Genomic DNA, 24,482 nt, shown 5'->3' on the forward strand with positions numbered 1-24,482 from the left:
CATGAGCTTTATCACTATGCATAAAAGCTATTTGAGACAGAATTGCTAAGTTCATACAAACTTCTAAGATATGAACAACAATATTTTCCTGATGTTGTTGCAGATATCATGTCAGCATTTTTTCACTTTAAAAAGTATTTCTCCGTGAGTATCCTGCCAGAAGCAAAGAGTGTGCACTCACAAACACGAATGCTTCTGCTATTCAAAACATACAGATAATCACGTTTACATGAGAAACATTAAAAACCACAAGCTGAACATTTCTCTCCCTTTTCAATTTAAGTGAACTGCTTTAAAATCCACAGAATACAAAACGTGCCAGAAGCAGTCATCTCTGCTGGATATTACATGAGGATTATGGACCCAATCAGATTCCTATCAAAGTCACCTGGGAGTTCTGTGCCTGATTTTAATACAAGCAGGACAAGCCACATATTCATTTCTTTCTCTCAGTATATAAAAGTCCTTTGTTCTAGATAAAGAAAGAGAGAGCATACACACTAAATAGTTTAATCATATCCATAACAAAGTTTCTGCCTCTAAAACAGACCAATGAGAGTTTATAGTAATGAGAAAGCTGCATTACCTTAACTATTAATCCTTTTGAGTCAACCATCCATATCTTTTTGATAGCTTCATCTTCAGCTGTCCCTTCTTTTTGCATAGCCATAATAATAAGATTTGCTATCCCCAAGGCAGCCTTAAAAAGGAAGGAAAGAGCATTAATACAAGACACTGGAAGAGAAACAAAAACATACTAATTTTTCATTGATTACTTTAACTAAACCTATTAATATCACTGACAGTTAAATTGAACAATGATGTTTTCATAAAGTAAGCCAACAGAAAATGCATTCTTTTCAGTGCTTCCATACTGTGGGTGTAGGCACTATATAGAACTTTGTTTACCTTGTCATTATTAGATCATTTAAAATTTGTTACAACATTTATTCCACAATCAGTAGGGACCTACTCAATTCACAATTTCATGGATTTCACAGAAATCATGAAATTGGGCACTGTCTGTGAAATCTGCAAAAAACAACCCCAAACTTACTAAAAATAAATGCTGGGGAGCCAGCAGTTCTCATGGCTGGTGCAAAGGGGAGCAGCTAAGATAGTGGCTGGCCAAGAGGGCTGCTAGCCACAAGGCCGCCTCCTCCTTCTCCTACCACTCAGCATTGAGGGGCAGGGCCATATGACAGACAGCCCTCTTGACCAACCAGTGAAAAGAGGCAGGGGCTGCATGATGGACAGGGCTCTCAACCAAATCAGCAGCAAGGAATGGAGCCATCAGGGCCCTTCAGCCAATATAGGCATGGGGGGGTGGGCCTGCCATGATAAGCCCATGAAAATGGTAGCCAGCCCTGTGATCAACCTGCAAAATTGTCCACCTGTGTCCTTGATTTCAGTTGGTCCCTAACAATCACATCAGGGTGCAAGAGGACATTTTCATATTGACAGATTTTAATTTTGGGGTATATATTATATTTCAAAAAACTAACACAAACACTGAATCCTAGAAAATAAAATACAGTCTCAAGGGTTTTAGATTGTAAATCTCTTTAAAATACCCATAAAGAAGGAACAGTTTCTCTTACCCACTAATAATGTATTCAGTAATTGTTGACTAAACTTGGCTACTCCCTGCCCCCCCACCCCGCCTCACCATCCACTTTTTAATTATTTTTCCAAATGCATATTATTTGTACTGGATTCTAGTATCTTTCTTTTCACTAATCATATATAAAAAAGACCACCAAACAATTGGCTATCAACCCAATATAAACAGTTTAATTCTTGTTCTTCATTATGAAGTTTTACTGAGAATCAAGTGAGGCCCCACTTTTCCTGTCTAGCAGCAATTTATATTATTTTTCTCTTTATAAATGTACAAATGTAGTCCAAATGGACTCTGGAGGGCACAGAATGTACCTTTCATTGTGTTTGTACAGCACCATACACACTGGTAATAATAAACAAATACTAATGAATATTTAACAGATGTTTCAGTCTGCTGAATATGGAGCAAAATGGAGGGCAGGTATTTTGCATATCAAGGCTGTCAGAAATGTTTCATGCATCACTGATGCAGATCTTCCTGCAAACTGTGAGCCAAATTTGGGGGAGTACTGATCAGTTTTTATTAAATCAATTTTCATTCATTTACATTAAAATTAGCAATCTACATTGAATTATAGAATTTACAAAGCACATGACTGCATTAGTGTACTGAATCTATAACTTACTTGAGTGCTCATCAAAAAGATGGCAGTTAACAATACAGGAAAGTGACCATTATATTCACACAGTGCACAATGTAGAGCTTCAATTCCAAATAGAGTGTAAGGCTTACTGTAACTCAGAAAAGCTTATGATGAAGGCTTGGGTCAGGAGCCTATATGTACCAAAAAGAACTTGAAAATCTGATGATTTTAAGACTACTGAAAAATCTGTCATGCTATAGGGAAATATAGAGGTTTCTGTCCTAAACAAAACTGATAGCAATGAAAACAGTGTTTTTCTGTTAGCCTCACTCCCCCCTTTTTGACAAACTTCCTCAACATTGAGATAATGAGCAAATTAATAGTAGCTAAAACCTGAAGTTTTAATATAGGATTATGATTTCCCTGAATCATCCTATGAAAAGCATCCTGTGATGCGACCGTGGGGAGGTCCAATGAAGCAAACTCGGCAAGCTGTACTTGCAGGCTGTGGACCTCCATAGAAATTTACCATTTACTCTGGAACAGACATGTAACAACAACAAAAAAACTACACAGAAGGTTTCTTCATGTCTAACAGATACCTCTCCAGCTCCTTGGAATAGTATTGTGTGATCTGACAGCTTGTTCTCAGTGATACGTAGAGCTGCAAGGAGACCTGCAACAGCCACAGCTGCGGTTCCTAAAATACAAAATGAATTTCCTTGACTACTTATGATATGGTACAGCATTAGGTAGAAGTTCTCAAAGCTTCAACATACTCATTTAGCAAAGAAGATCGATGGGATGAAAGCTGGTTTGCTTTGTTTTTATTCATTCAAAGACATGTAAAGTTAGTAAGAAAAGCTTCAGAATCAAATCAAATAAAAAGGTTGCTAGTCTTGATTCTGCCTTAAGCCACATTTACATACACTCTGTTTTGTCAACACACATCATCCAGGCAGTTCTCATCAGGCCTAATCCGTAATGGATAATGGAAATGAAAAATGGTAAATGGAAAATTTCCATTGACAGGATGCATACTAAATAGGGTGAAGGGTCCATAGATCCTTTGGCTGCAATGAATATGCAACATGAAAGAAATATTTTTATACCACATGTGCAAGCCTAGAATCTTTTAGCCAGTGTATGAGCAGCCCCAACTTCGTGATATAGGATAGCAGAGTAAAGGTATCTGCATCACAGGAAATGAGGTGAGACCATGTGGGAAAAACCTTCTTGAAGAAACCCAGTTACTTTAAACTAAGGATCTCATGCTCTTTCAAACATCTAACCATATAGCTCCTACCACAGGTGACTGATTACTAAAGGAGAAGTGCTAAGCTTCAATAGTGCAATCCCATGTGGCTGTCACATAAACCTCTCAGGTCATATAATGAAAGGTGGCCCTGTGTGCCCATGTAAGGTCCCTCACTGGTTAATGGGTCCATCCTAACTGAATCTATTGCAGGATTGGGGCCTAATCTTTTTTGTCCTTGTACTAACTAATGCAGAATTCAAAATTAATAGGACTTAAGGGAATACTATAGCTCCAAGGACTGAACCCCTTATATCAGGAACGTCAAAGATATGGCCTGCAGGCCAGATCCAACCCATAAAGCTGTGCTATCTGGCCTGTGGGACTAGGAATTCAGGGGCAGAGTCTGCCACTGAATTCCAGCATGTGGAGTCATATTGGGGATGTGTGTTGGTGTTGGAGAGATGAGCAATGGCTGCATTAACCCCTGCCATCAGAGACTGGTCTGGATCCAGCCTACAAGGGCACCATGGTTCAGATCTGGCCTGGGGAGGCCAAGGGAGTTTGACACACCTGCCTTATATGTTATACTTTAACACGGAGACTTTGTCTTTTATTTGTTTTTTAAGCATAACGTACACCTACAGCATTGTAAAACCAAGTAGGCACTAGCAAAAATAAGAAAATGTACATTTTTCAGGAATTCATCCATGTTCTTTCTTGTCTCAAAGATAATGGTAATATCTAGCATGCTATCATTTACCCTATTGCAGTTGAAGTCATTGCTGTTGAATGTTTTGGGTTTGTTTTTTGTGGGGGGTGGGGTTCAGAAATGCTTAGAATAAAGAACACATCAGTATTATCATCTCTTATGAATCAGAGCTTATTAAGCCAAACTATTCAGGAACTGAGGATTTCAAACTCCTAAGATCTGGACACTGATTTAGAGTTTCTATAGCTTAACCCACAAAGTAAAACACCGTAAAATCCAGCATGTATGACGGAGCCCAATCCTGTCATGTATATCCTGTGAGGTGGTATCAGTGAGAGTTGAGCCCTCAAAGATCTTCACAATGTACTATCAACACCTGGCAGGCTAACACACCAAACAAGATATCAAGACATACTGAACAGATATGGAGATTTGTTGCCTGAAATAAATGGGGTGAGCAGGAATCATCAATATGCTATTGTTGCAAAAAGAGCAAATAGCATATTGGGATGTATTATCAGGAGTATTGCATGCAACTCACGAGAAGTGATTCTTATACTCTATTCAGCACTGTTGAGGGCTTGCCTGGAGCTCTTTGTCCAGTTTTGGGCACCATACTTTATTTAAAAAAAGACAGACAAATTGGCATGAGTCCAAAGGACAGAAAAAATGTGATTAGTGGTCTAGAAATATAACAAGAAGAAAAAAAGCTGGAAGAACTGGAATTATTCAGTCTGCAAAGGAGAAAACAGGGATTTAATTAGTCTTCAGACACAAAAAGAGTTGTTATTAAAAGGATGCTGTTTAGTTGTTTTGTGTTCAAAGGAGATCAGAAAAAAGTCAGTCTTGAATTGCAAAAGTGAAATTTAGATGAGATAACAGGAAGAACTTTCTAGCTGTGAGGGTGGGTAAGCACTGGAACAGATTTCCCAGAGAGATTGTGGAATCTCCACCATTGGAAATGTTTTAGTGTGGTTTAGACAAACATTTGTCTGAGATTATTTAGACAGAGATGATCCTGCCCTGAACAAGGGTTAGACTAGATGACCTCCTGAGATCCCATTTCTGAGAGCCCTATTTTTCTGTGGTTCTATTTGAAAACATGTGTGCCTTCATTCTCTTTACATTCTATTACATTTCATAAATCTAACAGCCATTTTAAATCATTTTTATTTTTTCAAGGAAAAGTACTACATTCTAATAGGAACCAGAAAATTGGGAGAGAAGCAATATGCTTTTAAATGCGGCTTAAAATGGAGCCAACAATAATGTTGTTAAAAAGGGTTTCTCATTTCTCAGTCTCTATAAATACTCTAAGGCATTTAAAGGGGCATTAGACAAATCTCTATATAAACTTACAGCTCAGCAAAACTCCAAATAACCCCCACCCTACACACCAAAACAGTTGCTTAAAATTAGCTATTTGGACACTTAAAACTGTATACAAACTAAGGTGGAGTGATTGGATATGGCTTTTCTATTGCCTGCCTCTCGTCCAAAGCAAAAATAAAACCAAGCCTTCTTGCCTGGCAAGTACCAGGCTGGGAGAAACCAAAAAACAGAAAGAAATCAAAGAAAGCAAAATCCTTTCCAAGTTTCTTCTACCACTCTATTAAGTGGGTACCCGACAGCTCTCAGTGCTAGGTTTTTTGGATACCAAACATTTCTTTCCTCTTCTTTTTTCGGCAGTAGGGGCCACCAGATTCTGAGGACTAACTTGGCTGTACTAAAGCTTTGTTGTGTATGGTGGGTTTGGGGAACACGTTGCCTTATGCCTGGGACTGCTGACCTGGTCACCAGAAAAAAGAGAAAAAAAAAAAAGCAGTCCCAGGGCTGTACTAGCTGAGGCCCAGCTTCTTAGAGCTGCCAGAGGTCATTATAACAGCCTGGGATTGGCTAAAAGTTGTGATAATGATGGCCCTATGCCACCAAGAGGAAGCCAGTCAAGCCATTCTTCATGCTTCTTTCCAACATCAGAAATACACAGAAGCATCTGAGCAAGAGCTGGCTCAAGCAGCTGTGAGAAGAACAGGGTAATAATGTTACTGCATTTTGGAATGCTGGAGAATATTTATCAGCAAGACGGACACACTGCTGCCAACTCCCTTAGAGATGCACAAAGTTTCAAAACAATAATATGTACTACAGCTGTGCCAATTCCATTTATTAACTTATAGTACATGGCCTGTGGGCCAGATATGGCCTGCAGAGCTGCTCTGTCCAGCCAAGTAGACCACTAGCATGGCCAGGGGAAGGAGCCTGCCAGAGAATCTGGGGCCTTCAGGCATCAGTGGACATAGCCATCATGGACCCAGTTTCCCCGCCTCCCCCAGCCATTTTAGCAGTCTGTACTGCCATGGCTTTACCTTCCCAGATGCCAGCCCCACCATATGCCCCAGGCTGGAGCCAGAGCTGCCACCACAACCCAGGGTATACAGCCACAATGGCAGCAGCAGCTCCAGCTCCAACATGAGGCACACAGCAGGGGCTGGAGCTGCTGCTGCCACATGCTCTGGGCACAGAGCTGCTGTGACTGCCACAGCTTCCTTGTATCCTAGGTTTAATCTGGCCTGCAGGGAGCTCCATAATCTGGATCTGGCCCACAGCACAAGGTGTTTGCCACCCCTGTTCTAATGTAACTCATTTTTGCCATATCCCATCTTTTAAATGAAAAAGGAGGCTTTTTTAAAAACCATATTATTATAATAAAGATCAGTCATATTTCATTCTATGCACTGGGTATTTACATATATTTGGACAGTACAATTAATTATCTTCAGATTTTCAGTTAATATGGCACAAAAATAAGTGCAACTGCAGTAATGTCTTTTGATCTGAGCTGCTTTGTTTCTCATGAATTAATTAACTTTATAAAATGATGCAAAAGGTATTTCACGTCTGTTTTTGGCAGTCATTTTTCTCCAAATGATAATGGCCCAGTTTCATTAGGGTAACCCTGCTCATTATCACTGTTTATTGATGGCAGTAACTGTCATCACCCCTTTTCAGTAGTCTGCTTTAGTTTTTCTTCAGGAAAGGGGGAAAAATGTCAGTGTGAATAGCAGATCTGTTTAACCGGAACTGCTCTGACCTATGGCACGACCTTAAATTTCACCCTGATTATTGACTGCAGTTTATGAAAAGACCATCAAAATAGAAACTGTACTGCGAAGTGCCAAAGCATAACCAGACCTTGTGACCACTACAAAATATAACCTGAATCGTGCTGCAGTTGTGTATCATCACAGATCTATCAAAAAGTTAAGAACATGGGTCAAAGGTACACTGGAAAAGCAAACTGGACATTCTCCAATAATATTCATTTGACAACTGAGTCCACTACCCACAATATTCTAAAAGCATAATCTCTGAAAATTTAACAGACAATAACATCTTGTCATATTTCATGTAAGCAGCTGTGAAAGTTAACATGCTAAAACATTTTTCTAATCAGGAAGAGGATCCCTTTGCTAAAATGCTAACGCCCTTGAACAATATGGGTGTGAAATTTGAAAGGGAATCTTATTTAACATTTATTTTCTGTACAACTTTCTGCCATTCTTATTATCACCAATGCAGACCTTGGCCAGCAGTGTGTTAGCGTATAATTGTTTATTTTACAATGAAGTCTAGACAGTGAAGTACTACTGAGTTAGGGTCTTATAAACACAATGAAAAATGCCTCCCTTAAACAGCTTAAATTTCAGGCTACAACGAAACACAATATATAGGTGAAAAAAATAAACAAACAGATTTATTGTTATTGGTTTCATTTTGATTTAGAAGAAATTAAAAAGCCTTCTGGTTTTGATATCCATCAATTATTCATATTGCACAAATAAAGTACATACGTGGCAGCACAGTATTTCTGTATGTTGGATTATGTGGCTAACATCTCAACATAAAACATGTTATATCTAACTCTCCAATTATTGCCAACTATAGGATGAAAAAGATTAAAGGAACAGAAGAGAGGCCCGTCACTTCTCTTAGTCCTACTGAAGAGGAGAAAAAGGAGAAAAGACCCTATCCTATCTTTGGGTAGGAAGAAAAAATTCAACGCCTGAGTGTTTAAGTGATTTCTTATGAGAATATCATATCAAAAGGCCGTCCCTGAATTCTTAGAATGCCCAAAACAAAAAAACCAAGACTCCCAATCTAGGTCCTGACTACAACACAGGCAGATTGGTCAGTGAAGAAGCTGAAATGGGAAGGAGGAGATAAAAGTACCAATCTGCTCCCCCATGCTGGTAGTTGCTGCTTCCTTCCCCCAGTCAGTAGGTAATAGAAATTCTCAGGGAGTGTGCCACCCATTCGTACTCCTTCTGCAGCAGTAGTTGAATGAACTATCACAGCATAGCCACTAATAGTCTTAAAACATTAAAATTGTTTTTAAATTCAAATTTTATTTCCAATGGGAAACAGTACGCTTCAGATGGTTTCTTTTGTACAGAACTGTGTGTATCTGGGGTCTGAAACATGCTCCTGTCTCACAACACAGCTAAAGCCCTGAAAAGTGGCAGATGCACATTACCTTACGAGTACTCTTGCCTATTGGGATTTGAGATGCTTTCTCTTCTTGCCCCTGGCAAAAGAGAGATTGTTAGAAGGTTTATGGCACAGAACTCCAGATTTGCTACCCCACTGCTGTACTTCATTAGTTCAAAAGAGTGGAAAATTTCTGCTCTAAAGCCTTTTAAAAAAAATCAGCTATTTGTCATGAACTTTAGTTCCTTTAACATCTAATTTTATAGATGTGAACTTGACTACGGGATGGGATTTTCTAAAATGAGTTAATTAAACATAGTTTCCTTTATGAAGCTTCCTAAGTCAAGGGCTGGCAAACTTTTACAAGTTGAGGGCTAGAACAACCTGGCTCCAGTCCAGCATGGGCCAGGTGGCTTCCACAGCACATCAGCAGTGGGGGACTGTCCTTGTGTCCACACTGCAGCCCTGCAACTGGGACATGTACCTGTAACACCACTGCTTCTCCCAGGCCCAGCTGTGGCACAGGTGCAGGTTCCATCTAGTATGGAGCTATGCCAGGACTAGGCATCTGCAAACAAAGTATGTGCTGCTGCTGTTTCTCCCATCTTCCCCTCTCTCCTCCAGCTGTACTGTGGGCACAGCTGAAAGCTGCCTGGCCCCAGCAAAGCTCCCCACTAGCTAGAATTTGCACCTGCACCACAGCTTTAGGGAGTGGAAAAAGTGGTAGTAGCATGGATGCAATTTGCAGATACCTGGTCCCAATATAGCTCCCCACCAGCTGGAAGCTGCACCTGTGCTGCAGCCAGAAGCAGGGTGCTGGGAGAAGTGGGGGTGACAGGCAAAGCATCCCAGCCCCAGTACAGGTGTTGGCAAAGCCCCTTGCTGCTAATGTGCTCCCAGAAACACTTGGCCCATGTCAGATGAGCTGGGAGGGCAGGGAAAAGCACAGGCACTGCTAGGAGCTGTCCAGACCCAGCACAGCTCCTCAGTGCCTGGCCCTGGTGTAGTCACAGGCATGAACACAGGCAAAGCCCTGTTGCTGACCCCTGCTTTAAGTGGGTTCATTCTGATTAAAGATCTAGTCCGCAGCTTTCTTGCTTCAGCCTGCGTTACACAATAATACAGAGACGTGTTCTGAAACAACATAATATAACATCTAATATGATTATTGATGGTACTGAGTGTCCTTTTCAAAATGGTGTTCTCACAGCTGGTATCTTGTTTATACTAAGAGCATGGACACATGTAACACTTAGACCAGTTAAAGCAGTTTAAAACTGAACATAGAAGCCGGTTAAATTGGCTTAAAGCTTCCTTGAATGGTTCAAAAGTGTACCTGGAAAATTAAGTGCTCTTTTAAACTGATTCACTGTGAACCAGTTCAGTGTTATATGTAGGCTAGGGACAGACATTCAAAAAAGCCTGAGCCTGAAATCATTCAATCTTTGCAGGTTAGTCTAACCTGGCTAGGCTAAACCAGTTCGTAACCAAACAGACATTCTCTCTGGACTGAAGAAATTCAGGCACATGCCTGCAGTGGCTCAGGCTAGAAGCCAGGGGGCACTAGAACAACCCTCCCTTCCTTCCACAATGCTGAGCTGAGGGGGACATGGCCAGGCCCTAGCAGGACCTCTGATTAGGGAGGTCTGCCTGCACCATCCAAGGCTTTTCCCTTCTGGCTGCTCAAACGGTGGGAGTGTTAGCAGCCCCCAGCTAGCACTCTGATGCAAGGGGTGGGGGTGCAGTGCATGCATCTGTTGACGATACGGAAACCCTGGCCCTGTGCTGTCAGGGCCCCACTGCTGCTGGGGTCCCCATGGAAACCAGCTGCAGCAACGCAGGCAGGGGCTGCTGCAAAACGGAGTCTGCTGCGGGCCCAATCCGATCTGTGGGCCAACCTTTGCCTGGCCCTGTTATAGAATAACCTGTTCAGAGAGGCATGAGCTTTCATGAGTGAGAATAAGGAAATAGAATAACTTATAAAAAAAAAAAGGATAAAACTTATCAAATGAGAGAACAGAACAGCTTAAAAGGCAACTAGAATATCAACATAAAACAGAACACCCCTGAACAATATCCCCACCTAGCTTTGTTTGCCAAATGCCTGCCCAAATGGGAAGGTGCTATGGCACTTCTGAAAGATGTCGAGGCTTGGCTTCTGGTGGGCTGCAGGAAGGATGGAGTGCCAGAGCTGAGGAGTAACTTCCAAGAATGACCTCCTATATATGTTTGCACCAAGCTAAATTGGTGCACTGATAGTATTTTAGGACCTTGCTCTCGGCTGACCTTAAAGATTGCAGTGGGGCATAAAGGAAAAGACAATCCCTTAGGGCCCAGACCCAAGGCATTATAGGTCAAAACCAGCACCTTGAATTGTCCCCAGAAAGCTACTGGGACTCAATGCAAACTCTGTACCATTGGAATTATGATCCTGGCAATCCACTCTCATCAGAAAGTGGGCTACTACATTCTGCACCCGCTGCAACTTCCAGATGGTCTTCAAGGGCAGCTCCACATTGAGCACATTACAATAGTCTAGTCTTAAGGTTACGAAGGCGTGGATGATGGCAACCAGATCCAAATTTAAAAGAAAGGGTCACAGCCGTCTCATGAGATGGAGCTGGTGAAAAGCCACTGCTACCACCTGAAAATCCAGATGCAATGGAGGATCAGGACCACCTCCAAGGCTGTGAACATAACTGACAACAGAGGATGAACCCCAACAATAACAGGTCTCTCAATTACCCCTAAGTCAAGTGGTCTGCCTACCACCATCACCTTTGTTTTTATTGCTTCCACATTTCAAACATTAAAAGAATCAATATGAGAAAAAGAAAACAATTTATTATGACAAAACAAGGATTTCTTATTTGAGAACTAGACTGATTTAGATCTGACATGATCTTAAGAGAGAATACTTTTTTAGCCAAATAATACAGTTTTCAAACATTTTTAAACCAAAACGTAACTTCATCGAGAGATGAATATTTGTTGAAATTGACTTTAATTATATCATTTAATAACCTTGTATCATATGCCCCAAATTACTTTTAAATCTATTTTCTTCAATAAACCTTTTTAATAATGAATTCAAATGGCACATCTGTTAAAAACAAATCATTTCCTGAGGACATATAAATTTTGCAATTATTTACAGAGGTAGGTTATGGAATTATTTTTGCTGGCATTGAAATGAAGGAAAGTATTACATCTGTTGGCATAATAGAGTTACAGTGGTAAAACCGAAGAATACAGAAATACACCATATGCAGGGATCAAATACTGCATCTGTGCATACCTATAAGTTTATCATTTTCAGTGAGGCAGTAACTTATTCAAAAATGTTTTTTAAAAGTGGTTTAAATGGCAGCAAGATGCAGATTTTTTTCACCACCACTTGAAATCTTGGGTTAGTTCTGATCCAGAGTAGCTGCCATATGATGACTGTTAGAAGATGTAAATAATGGTTTTCAATCAGTTCTTATTAAACAGTTCCCACAATCAAAAATCAAAACTGTAAGTAGCACTAATTAGTACTCCTGTTAACATTTTTAGCAGGCATGCCAAAGAGAAGAGTGTAGTAGGGTTAAAAGAAGCTAAGCACATAGACTGAACTGCCTTCTGAACCTCATCAGTAGTTCTTCTAGGTCAATATTGATATGGGCAGCATCAGGAAATTTGCACTGACTCTCCATACTGCAACTATTCTGTGGGAAAATAAAATTACTTTCCCAGATTCATCAACACTGGTCATTTCATGAGGAAAAAGTGGAGGAGGTGGGGGAGAAGAAGAGGTCTTTGTCTTAAACACGGGCTCAGACACCTTTCAAAAAAAGAGGGAAAAAGGTGAAATTGTTATAAATTAATTAGAATGATTACATACAAAAAAAAAAAGTTATCAGTGGTTAAGGCTGCAAACTCAATCAATATTTCGGAAATGCCAGACTAGCTTAGCCTGTGTTATCTTAATTTATCTCCTTTATGCAGATGCATGGTAATACTATCTTTAAAACACGTCACTGCACATTAGTTTTTATCCACAGAACTCCTGCCTCATTCAAGGCACAGGATGGATAATGCTCACTGACAGCATGAGCTAATGCCCACTGACATCAGTAAAATGATTCGGACTATTTCAGTGAGCACTGGATAAGAGTATCTACTCAAAGTTTCTTTTGATCCTTATCATTCTGCATGGCTCTGTCCTTACTGTACACCATACAAACCTTGCATTGAAAAAGAACCATAAATGACCTCAAGGTTGCTTTTATGTTAGGGGTTGGTTGGGCAGCAAGGGGCATTCCCAGGATCCTACCTCTTGCCTCATTGAACACATCCCCATGAGCTGGAACATGCGTTACCCTGGGGACAACTAGCAGCGGTACATATTTGTTGCCCTGGGTGAGGTAGGGGAGGCTGGGGCCAGCACCTGGACTGGCCCCAGCAGTCTTACCCAGGGTCCTGGGGGCCTTCTGGGGCAGCAGCGGCAGCGATCTGGGTGTGCAGAACCTGGCCAGCAGCTGGAGCGTGGCTCTGGCTGGCCAGTCTCTAGTTTCAGCCAGTGCATGCTGCACCCGCTTTTTTCTGCTGTGACTTTTTTAGATACCAGTATTTCCTGGTATCTAAAAATTTTGCTGCCACACTGTAAATATGCAGCATGGCAAATGGAATCATGAGTGCTACATGCATTTCATGGGCTTTCAGGCACCGCAAACCATACATTCCCACTCACTGAGAGACAGCCATTCTGTCTGTTCCCTCCATGGTGTCTGCTGGCCTCCCAGCCCTCCCTGTTCAGTTGCTGTGGTGCTGCCAAATATAATGCTTTCTGTTTCTCATGGCCACTTGAATTAGTGGTGAGGGTAAGCACAGGTGGTGTGGGTGCTCCAGGAGTGGTGATTATTAGTTTGCAGCAGGGTTTCAGGTTGTAAGCAGCAGTAAAAAGGTGTCAATCCTTGTTCCATGGCACTTATCACACATGATTTTAGTTTTCCATCTGTCTGATGTTCATAGATTCAGGTAAGAGTGTGTTATCGCCTTCATTTTACAGTTGGAGAACAGAGAGAGAGAAAGAATAAGGCCAAAGCTACCAGAAATGTACACTAATTTTGGGGTGCTTAACTTGAAACAACCATGGCTTAGTTTCATAACAAACCAATCAATCTCCATAACACTCCAGTGAGTAGGGGGTGTACCTAGTTAACACATCAAGAACTGTGGTAAGTGTAAGGTAAAAACATTTCCACTCATTCCAAAGTTCTCAATTTGCAATACCTGCAAATTTTCAGAGTACTTAGCACTTTATAAATTCAAAATATAATGCCCAGCAGCTTCAACTGTAAGTGCTCAGCACTTTAGCAAATCAGACCCTAGGATATCAAGTCAGACACCCAGAAAGTTAAGAACACACAATTAATGACTATCTGTGAAATGTCTCAATTGAGCAGCTTGTCCAACATCCCAGAGAATTTCTGCAGCTGAGGAAAAAACCAGATACATTTCACCAGGGGGGCATCTAACTGCCTAGACCTCTCCCTGAAGTCCTCTGCTTCATTCACTGAGAACTTTTTAATTTATGCAATAATTAAGGCAGGCAGGGGAGGATCTGGGGTGCATGGGATCAGATCGCCTTTGACTGGGCAGCACATGTGCAGTAAGCTTTCTGCCAGAGAGCTCTGGTCTTGGCTACCAGTGGAGGATTCTATGTTGTAATCTTAACATTCTTCTTCTGGACATCTTTTAGATTTTAGTTTTTATATTTATAAATAAAGCAAACTAAAAATATTTGGGAAGTTTGAACAGGTCGAGACATGCTAACATTTATGTTGGTCATCAGCAGGGTACACAGCATGAACATCTATTACTTGACATAACACAGTACCTGATAGAAGGCTTTTAATATCTATCTGAACCTGCCACCATAAGCCAAGAGACATTTTTTGCTAGTAAGTTTCACAGCTACCTCGAAAACAACCGAAAATCATTGGGAGTTACTCTATTGTTCTGATATTAAGGCTACCATTTTTACCTCCAAAAGAATCATCGTAAAAATTGCACTAAACACATATATGGGGTTAACCTATAATTGGGCCCCTTCTATTCTTGACTTTTGTACTACTTTTGTCCATGCAATAAAAATTCCAAGTTATAATTTTCTTTAGCAGTTTTTATTTTAGTATTTTTAGTCCATTCAGTTATATGGGTCTTTTCCCTGGTTACTTGATTCTTCTGTGGGATTTTGAAAGGGCAAAGGTAGTTCAACATCTTTATTTATTTTTATCAACTTACAACTTAAACTCAAGGAAAATACTATTTACCTAAAATTGACCCTAAAAATGTAGGGTCAACTTATAATCAGAACAATACTGTAGAGACAGAATTGAACCACATTTCTGGTCTGAAACTTTGAAACAGAATTTATTATTTCTGTCAGGACAGCTCCACAATGGGAAGGGATAGTAGAGCCACCAACTATTCTGGAGGCAGAAAGAACTAGTGAGAAACTTTGAAGGGGGTAGGGGATTAACTGTCTTTGACCTCAAGTCTGGTTTGCCCCTAATGTACAAGCAGGCTGAAAGTCTGTGCTTAGGTCATAGATCTCAGCACAAATAACTCAAGTTAGTAAACTGAAACACTTGGAACTTTAAAAAATACTTTAAATTGCAGGCATCTAGATGGAGTATGGAACATAAATTAAAGGAGGAAAGGGTAAGAGGAGAAATAATGGGTTTACATATCCCAAGACAGCATAATCCTCCAGCAGGTGTCTTCAGGTACCATTTCAAATCCAATTACATGGTTTTTTTTAGCTTCAGTACAGTAACTATGAACTAACTAAGACTCAGTTTTCCGGTTCTGTAAGAACACACAGAGCAAGAGGGGAAAAAGGTGTCTCGTTACCTTGAATGTCATCGTTGAAAGTGCAATATATGTTGCGGTACTTATGCAAGAGGCGGAATGCATTAGCATTAGCAAAATCTTCAAACTGAATGAGGCAATTCATCCCATACCTAGAAAGACAAATGGATTGTAAATTTACAATAGAAACATAGCATATCTTATCCAAACTTCTAGTATCTTCTATTTGATTCCAGAAGATGATAGAAATTCTTTTAGAAGATTTCTGAAAATGATAAAATACATTATAACTTATAACTCTACCCTGTACTGGCATCAGGAGAGGAAAATATAAACAGTTTAGTTTAATCTCAGATTATATAAACCAAAGTACCTTATCTATTATCATTTGGCAATTTGAAGATGTCACCACCATGCCACTCTCTACACTGATCACAGTTAGGCAATCATATGCCCCATGGTTTGAATTAAAGGCCCACATTGAGCAAACATGTTCATGGGAACCTACCACAGGAATAGAATAGTGCAATCCAGCTGAGTAAAATATGTGGTAGTGCCCACTGAGCGCAGCCCCCCTTAGCACCTATGCTTATCCAAGTCATGGTGAGCCACTACATGGACCACATTTTGACAACTTCTTCACTAGTATAGCTGAGCTGCACCTCTCTTTTGCATTTCAATGATTCTTGTTTCTTCACCACCCTTAAATGTCTGGCAAGCCACCAAATGGGGCCTCAAAGATTTCACCCAGAATTTCTCTGTTGCTCCCTCTCTTGGCCTGTTGCACATGATTATTGTGGCCTCACCTTCCCTGAAGTGAAGCCAGACCAGGTTCTCCTGTGCCTTACCTGCTTATCAATTTTTGGAGGATCCCAGGACTTGTGACAAAAACACCTGATTCCAGTCACAAGTGGGGGGGGGGGGGGAAGTGTAATTAGCACATGGATCCTTTGTGGGGGATATCTGGAATACATATACATACTGAGCAGTGATGGGATGTGGGGTCACCATGGCTTGAAATGCTGTTGACTATTGGGGGCCTAACCCAATACATTAGATGGTAAATCATGAGCCTTTGTCTTTGGCCTAATATCATGCATAGTTTATACTACATATAAATAGGTGCCAAAATGCTACTTAAGTGTTTCCATGGAGTACCTGTGCCAAAACTTGCAGCAGTTTAAAAAAAAAAAAAAAAAGGTAAAATGCATCCATTCTGGATGAACTAAGGCTATTGGTACTGTATGCAAATTCCTATAGCTGTGTTTACTTCCAGTTTTTTTTTTTTTTTTTCAAATTTGCTCCTTTCTTCCATGTGCTCAGGGAGACCAGGGTCTGACAGTAAGAAGAGGGGCTGCAGAAGGAAAAAGCTGGGAGTGGGGGCAGAGGGCAAGAGGACTATCTGATCTCCAGGATGTATTTTCCTTGCTGTAGCAGTGGGAAGGGGAAAAATTCAAGGCAAACCTCCAATAATTAGATTCTATACCTTGAAAATTATATCAAATTTATGAATTTTCCATATGTAGAATCTAATTATTGGGAGGTTGTCTTGTATTCAGGAACATCTTATATTCAAGTAAATACTTGAACGTCGTTTTGTATTTGAACTTATAGATTACTTCTACAGTATTCTAGCTATTCATGGTGTTTTACAGGATAAAAAAAGTGAGTTCCTATCCCAAATTGCTTACAGTCAAGGGTAGTCTGCAGTACTGGAAGGTCAGATAAGGGAAAGCACCAAAATGGAAATCATGGATGAAAGCAGACACAACTGACCTGATAATAATTTTACTAGATAAGGCAGGATTTAATATACTACAAGGCATGCCTTGTCATTGCTGAAAATAAAGGCAACATATTTCCCCAGCTAGCAAGTCGTCCTGACTGCAAAATATTTAGCAGCTGCCTGGGGAAATGATGCACACTCTAGCCAGCAAGCTATGTTTATTGAGAAGTGGTACAAACAAATCAACGTGCAAATGAGAAACTGCCTGGTAGATTGCAAATAGGGAAGATTTCTTACTCAGAAAGATGAGAAAAAATGCATGATCTAGCTTAGACAAACTTATAGAAAATAAACATCACTGTGAAGTCCAGGTAGGCATTTCCTCTCTCTTCCCCAATCTCTTTGTAGCCATTATTATAACATCACTTTTCTTGCCCTGGAACCCCATGCATAAAACTTCTGAAGAGTAGTAGCTTACTTTTAAATAAGGGGCTACGGCTGAATGACTTTAGTAGAGAATAAAGAACCTTTAGCAGGACTTTATTTTTTTGTTATCTGTTCTACCCTCCTCTCTCTGCACCACACACACCTACTACTGTACTTGATCAAAATGCATTAGTCTTTGGAACCCCTCTCTCAGTTGACTGCCAAAAGAGGCATATTTTCCTTCTCTGGCCCAAAGAATCCTAATATTTTTCTGTTTGCAAAGCTGTAATTATAACAAGTGAAATAGAGATTCCCCAGTCCCAGCCAAGCCAAAAGCTCTTTTGGGAGGTTGGCAGAGTAGTGCCTAAAACTTACTTCTCCCACACTGGGTGAATGCTGTAACTGCTGAGCTACTGGATAACAAGTGGCACTGCCCATTGCAACATGCTCCTCCATTTTTGAATGAAAGTGGCTGTGGCTGCTTTGTTTTGCACAGAGTTCAAATCTGTCAATGTCTGTTGGCATGCTCTGAGCACGCCTAGTGAATTAGACCCTTAAAGTAAGACAAGTGGAGACTTAAAGATTCCAATCTGGCTTAGGTTTAAGTACACGTGACAATCTACTCAGCCTGGTCAAAGTAGTGGCACCCGTAGTCACATGCAAAAACATTACTTTAGGTGTATAAGAAGCTTTACAGGTGAGAACTTGGTAAGTACAGACTTTTATATCTACAAGATTATAAGAGGCAGGGTCATGGTGGTGATGAGGATTGTAGTCTTAAACCAAGTTCCTAAATTCTGCCTAAAATTTAGTACCACTCAGGTACTAAAAATTTGGGTTTTGGTAGACATGAGCCTAATTAGCAACTTGCCCAAAGTTGCACAGAAGGTCTGCATCTGAGGTATTGTTGCGCTCAAATTTCTGGTGTCCATATTCAATATTTCTGATACCAAGTCATCCTTCCTTTACTGCGTCAGGACTAAAGGAAGCAGATGCAGTTCTGACTTCACACCAAAAATGGGACCTGACCAGGAGTCTGACTTAGAACCCATCTGGATCCACTAGAAAAAACTGGCTGACAAAAGGCTCAATTCATAATGCTACTTGTCTTTTGAAACAATGGTCTGATATCAATTTTATTCAGCTTGTCTAATTTAAAACCCAGTCTCTATCCTATACTTTGGTGTCAAAGGATTAGACAGATGTTATTTCTGGCGCACTACGGAGACATAGAAGGTGACAAAGTTGATATAAAAGCATGCTCTCCAGCCAGAGGACTACATGGGACTGCTCCTTAGCTCCCCCTCCCTCAGGAGCCTATCAGTGATCCAGGAAAGCTTGATGATAGGCCTGCTTGATCAGCTGTTCCCACCATGTAACAATTGACGGGACGGCCTGAAACACCCACAGGAGTAAGGGCTCATTGGTCAGTCTCCACCTCCCAATCAGACCTGACCAATGAGCCCTTGCTCCTGTGGGTGGGTTTTTTGGCCTTAAGAAGCTAAAAAAAAAAACCCTGTAAAAAAATAAGAGTAATCAAAAACCCTATAGGGAGTACAGTGGGACCTGTGACAATCTAGGTGTCATTCTCACTAACAAGTAAAACCCTGGGGGGTTGCTTTTACACCTTAGCAAAAACATTTTCATCAGCATATTTGTGTCTTTTAGTCTTGCTGCCAGCCATTGTTTTGGATTCTTTCCTGAAGGAACAAGTGGTTGCTTTTTAGGATCTAGAGCTTCATGTTCAATTCCAAAATCTTATCTGTCCGTTTCCTTTGTTCACATGGGTTTTGGAACTATAAATGCTTTAAAAACATCAGAAGTGGTTGCTGACACTCAGTCCAAGAAAGAAGCAAAACCAAAATAACAGCCACAAAGGAATTCCCTCCTTCTCTTGCATCAGTCAACAGCCCTGTCATCTAAAACTGTTTATAATGTGCCAGGACACAATGTGGAAAGCATCCCATTGCACTTTCCACTGTTTTTTTTTTTTTTTTTTTAATTAGTTCGTTTCCACATCATCTAATTCCTCAAAACAGTTTTAACCAAATTTGGCATTCTCCCCCATTCATGCTGCACATGTACCTTTTCAACATGCTGGTTTGTGCAGAGTCCAGGATTATGGAATGGTTCCCTGATCCCAAGCTACCCACATGCCTGGACCTTTACAAGGTGTGTATAGCCTGGCTGCATGTGTGCCCCTTAAAATGTACTGGTGTGCAGAGGGCCCCACAACTCCTTGTGTGCCATATTCCCTGTGTGCATGGGCAACTCAGCAGTCTCTGATGTGGGCTTCCTCATGCACTGGCAAGTTGAAAGGGCAGCCCAGCATCAGAGAGCAACTCTCAAGTCCAGGCTCCCTGTACACCCTTTTAAACTAAAGTGCCATATGGTCAAATTAAAGTGCAAGACAAACTAGCCACAAAGATGTTCCACATTTAGTGAATGGCTGGTTCACCAATTTTATTGCATGATAAATTGCTTGAACACACTGCTTAAACATTTTGCAATTTTTGCATGATTAACTTGTTACATTTATCACATCATTAACATCTGGAGGGGGTTGTGTGAACTTTTCTTTCTTCCTATAGCCAACAGTGAATTGACAAGAGCCATTTCAGTGGGTCCCCTTCATTTTGTTTTCTCTAGGAAAAGTTCTCACAAAACAAGTTTTCTAAGAAAAAAGGGGATCTTCCCCTAAACAATATTCTGACAGAAATTCCAACCAGTTCTGAAATTCAAATCCTTCAGAAAAGAACAAGAGAAAGACAGATTCAGGTGTTCACATAGCATTGTGATGAGAGCCTTTAGTATCTGTCCTTATATCCACCACAGGGAGCCTCCACTCTTTGTTCAAATTCTTTCTTTACACCCACAGACAGCTCCCACTGTCTTCATTCAAATCCCTCCTTAATGCACCCATGTATGTGTGTGCGTGCACATGCGCGCGTGCGCACACACACACACACACACACACACTTCTCTAAAGTCCTTTAGCAGTCGTCCAAACAACCAACCAGCCAGCCCAGAAGAACATTCCGCCCTGTTCCCAGACTGAACTTCCATCTTGAACTTTAGAACTAGTTGCGATTCAGAATATGGTCTTACACGCAGCTGCACGCACGCAGAAACTAATGTCTGTGTGGCGCTCTACTGAAGTCAATGGGCTTCATACTGGTGGAAGAATTCACTGTGGGAAAACAGCTTGTAAAAAATCAAGGGCTTAAATCATAGGTTTCTAATGCAAGAAAATATCTTAATTTACCTTTGAAAATATCAATTACAACAACAGTGCTTAATATATAAATTATTCCAGTTATATTTTCAGCTTCCACAAGCTCGGGAACACAGTTACCATAGCAGTACTTGGTAGAGTGAGCAACTGGATTTACAGAATTCTGGACCACAAAAAATGATAAATAGGAAACACTTTTCAATATAAACAGGAAAACATTTCCAAAATACCTTACCTCCTAAAGCTTTTGTATTAAAATTGCACAGTTTTACCACAGGGCAAGTTTATGAAGTCCTCTTCAAGAGAAGAGTCATGGTAAAAGATTGAATATAATCTTTATGCTACCTCAAAATAAAGTTCTCACTATTTACTGATTTATGATTATGATTGATTCCATTTTCATCTTTTTCAGTTTTTTCCCATAATTGTCAATGGGGAATGTAATCTATCATTCAGGATTTCAACTTGAATGGAATATCTTTACTCTAATTAGTGATATAATTAATTAAAAGACTTGAAATGCAATATACCTCTATCTGGGAGATATGCCTGAAATTGTAAAATAATATAGATATCAATGGTAATAATTTATTTTCCAAAACACTTTCATTTTGTTTTCCCTCCTTCTATTCAAATATTTGTTCTTAATTTTTTTTATGCAACAATGGTCTTGAGCCAACCTTGTGTGACCTCAGGCAAGTTACTTCATTCCCTGCTGTAAAAAGTTTGTGAGGTATTTGGCTAGCAAGGCAATTTAGGTTACTGAATAGCCTGCAAATGATTAACTAATACTTTATTAAAATTAGAGAGGGATCAAAGCTGCATAATTCAGACAAATATATTCTAGTATCAGCTTACTCAGTCTTGGGTTTTTTATTTTGGCCCTTTATAAAGTTGTGAAATAGACATGAAATTCAGTTCTAGGTATACCCTTCCCCAAAAGTAGAAGCGTTTAGACTTGAGGGTTAGTTTTGAGTTAAACTCTGGAAAAATCAAATATATTGTAAATTTTGGCATATCTTAGCATGTCCCCACAACTTTTAAATAAATAATATTGCTATAAGAATCTTATATAAAAATATTTTTTTATTGGCACATCCACTACTGTCCCCACTACAGTCAAAAGTAAAACTCTGTGAACCTGAAACATAACCTTAGCTCTCCTATTTATTCAACTGTTTTTTAACTGTGGCTGCTTCAGCTGTCTACTAAACAGTAATCTCAGGTTACTTTTAGGCTTATTCTCATTTAACAGATGAGCCTCAATTTTAGACAGAGATGATCTAATTGAAATTCTTTTTTTCTTTTCAAAGTCTTTAGGTCTTGTTTAGAGATGCCTCTTTTGGGGTTACTGAACAGATAGACAGGTGAAGTGCCTATTAGACTGTATCCAAAATAAAAACCAGAAATCCTGTCTTTATCTACAAATGGCATCATTCTTTATGATTCTTTTTCTGCTTCTAAGATTGTGTTGGGCATGGTCCTCTGCAAATAAAGTAAGTCCCCAAAAATGATTCTGTATTTTTCATGTAAAAAGGTGGTCTCTTGTATGCTTTATTAAATGGTTTCAGCTTTAAAAAATAAAAACCTTTGTCAATAAAGAACAATAATTACAACATATAGAATGATTTACTATCTATTGAACAAGGACAGATCTTAACTGCTTATTATCAGTGATTCTAAATCAGGATGCTTGCAATCCTTTTCAAGGGTGATGTGGGGTGCTACACAATGTAGAACCCTTAGGTGTGGAAACATGATGATTTGCAAGATAAACTCACACAGCATCAAAAACATTCTGACCTGATGTGGGCTTTCCGAGTTCTTGGGAACAGACTTGCTCTATTTTTTTCCTGTAGTTAAAAATGAGTGAAAACTAAGAGCTTCCATGTTCTGAGATGTACCCTGAGTCTAAAGACTGCATTGGGTCTAACAAAGTTGAGAATCACTGGGCTTATAGCAGGGGTGGGCAATTATGTGGGCCCACAGGCAATTTTGGGGAGCTGCCATGGTCACCCCCCACCCCACAACAGCCCAGAGCCCACGCACCCTGTGGCTCCTCCCTGCCACCACCACCAACGCACAGCCCCAGCCCCAACCACAGCTCACTCTGCCTTTCTAAGCAGACCTTGCTGCAGGCTGGACAAAGTCCCTCCAAGAGTCAAATCCAGACTGTGGCCCATATTTTGCCCACCCCTGGCTTATAGGCATGTGGTTGCTCAAAAGGTAAGATTTGGACATTTAAAAAAAAGTGACAAATGAAAAATAATGATTGTTATCCCCCATATCTTTTATTCCCAAGAACTTTATTCTGAATGTTTAAAAAGGAACAAAGATTTAAAATCTGCACTTCATATGTATATAAATCTTTGCAAATAACATTTAGAAATACTGAACTGTCTACTGGAAATAAAAGATATGACTTGACTTCAGGAGCAAACTGGTAATAGAAAGAGACAGAAAAAGCACTTTATAGATCTATCAGAAAGAAGGGTGCTATGTTGCAAGTATGATTATTAATGATTGCTATTACTGATGGACTCAAATTTTCCAAAAAGCTTTAAATAGATTTCTAAATTTGTGCATGAAATATTTTTTGTCGGCAGATCCTTAGATTTACACATGAAAATGGAAACTGCATGTGGAAAGTAGGTAAAGGTTTCCATTTACTTGTAAATCAGTCTTTGCACTTACTTTATAAATTTCAAAGCAGTGTTTTGAAATCTGGTACATAAGAATTAGGTTTTGTTTAAATAAGAAGTTTTACCTTATAGCAAAGTTCAGCCCAAATCATATGTTCACGGCTAAGTTACTAACTCACTTACCCTTCCTCTTAAAAGGGTAAATAATGAAAATAGTCAAGTCTGTTAGCTATGAAGGTAATAAGAGGCTCCCATTTGATAATTTCATGCCAGTTTTCAATTTTATTATTATTTCTGGGCCTAACAATGTTTCTTAATACTTCCATAACAATCAGTGAATTCAAAAAGGGTAGTTAAGCATAGAAACATTCCCACAGAAGTCAAGAGAACAATTAATGTGTTTAAATTTAGGCATCACTTAGGCATCTTACTGATGCAGGTTCCCAAGGAATTTAGAATGATTAAAAAATGTTTTTCTGAAAAGCATTTTATAGTGCCCTTTGTCAGATCCTAAAATTGCCAGGTAGCTTCAGGAATTCAGAACCACAAACCTTAATTTATATATATATTTGATTATACTTGTGTGCATTTTGAAATCTTCTCTCCCAAATGGAGTGATTGGATAGTGCAGTTTGTCAAAGCCTGGAGCACCACATCTGCTCTTTCAAGCAGTTATTTACAGTATAATGAGCAGATGGAAATAACTACTACTCCTGATAGCTTTTACCTTGACTATTAAAATACAGAAATAATGATTTGTTGAAAGTATAAGGAAGAGCTTGGGAAAGAAATTCTTCAGATATTTTCAGCAGATTAAACACAGCCTATAATTTTTACAATGCTTGATGTTCTTAGGGAGCACTTCACCTTTAATAAGAGTAACTTTGTGGTGGGTTTACTATTAAAAAAATGTCAAAATATCTTATTTGCATG

At 39.8% G+C, this 24,482-nt stretch overlaps 1 protein-coding gene across 1 annotated transcript in view; it reads right to left on the minus strand.

The window, feature by feature from the left end:
- The window catches only part of ME1 (malic enzyme 1), a 309,039-nt gene that overhangs the window by 43,652 nt on the left and 240,905 nt on the right, over nucleotides 1-24,482 (minus strand). The window contains exons 7-9 of the mRNA XM_006258408.4: nucleotides 15,563-15,672; nucleotides 2,810-2,907; nucleotides 587-700 (exon numbers count right to left, since the gene is read on the minus strand). Coding sequence (XP_006258470.2) covers nucleotides 587-700; nucleotides 2,810-2,907; nucleotides 15,563-15,672 — 322 coding nt within the window. The remainder of the gene's footprint in view (nucleotides 1-586; nucleotides 701-2,809; nucleotides 2,908-15,562; nucleotides 15,673-24,482) is intronic.

Source organism: Alligator mississippiensis, chromosome 1, assembly GCF_030867095.1.
Source record: "Alligator mississippiensis isolate rAllMis1 chromosome 1, rAllMis1, whole genome shotgun sequence".
Lineage (NCBI taxonomy): Eukaryota > Metazoa > Chordata > Crocodylia > Alligatoridae > Alligator > Alligator mississippiensis.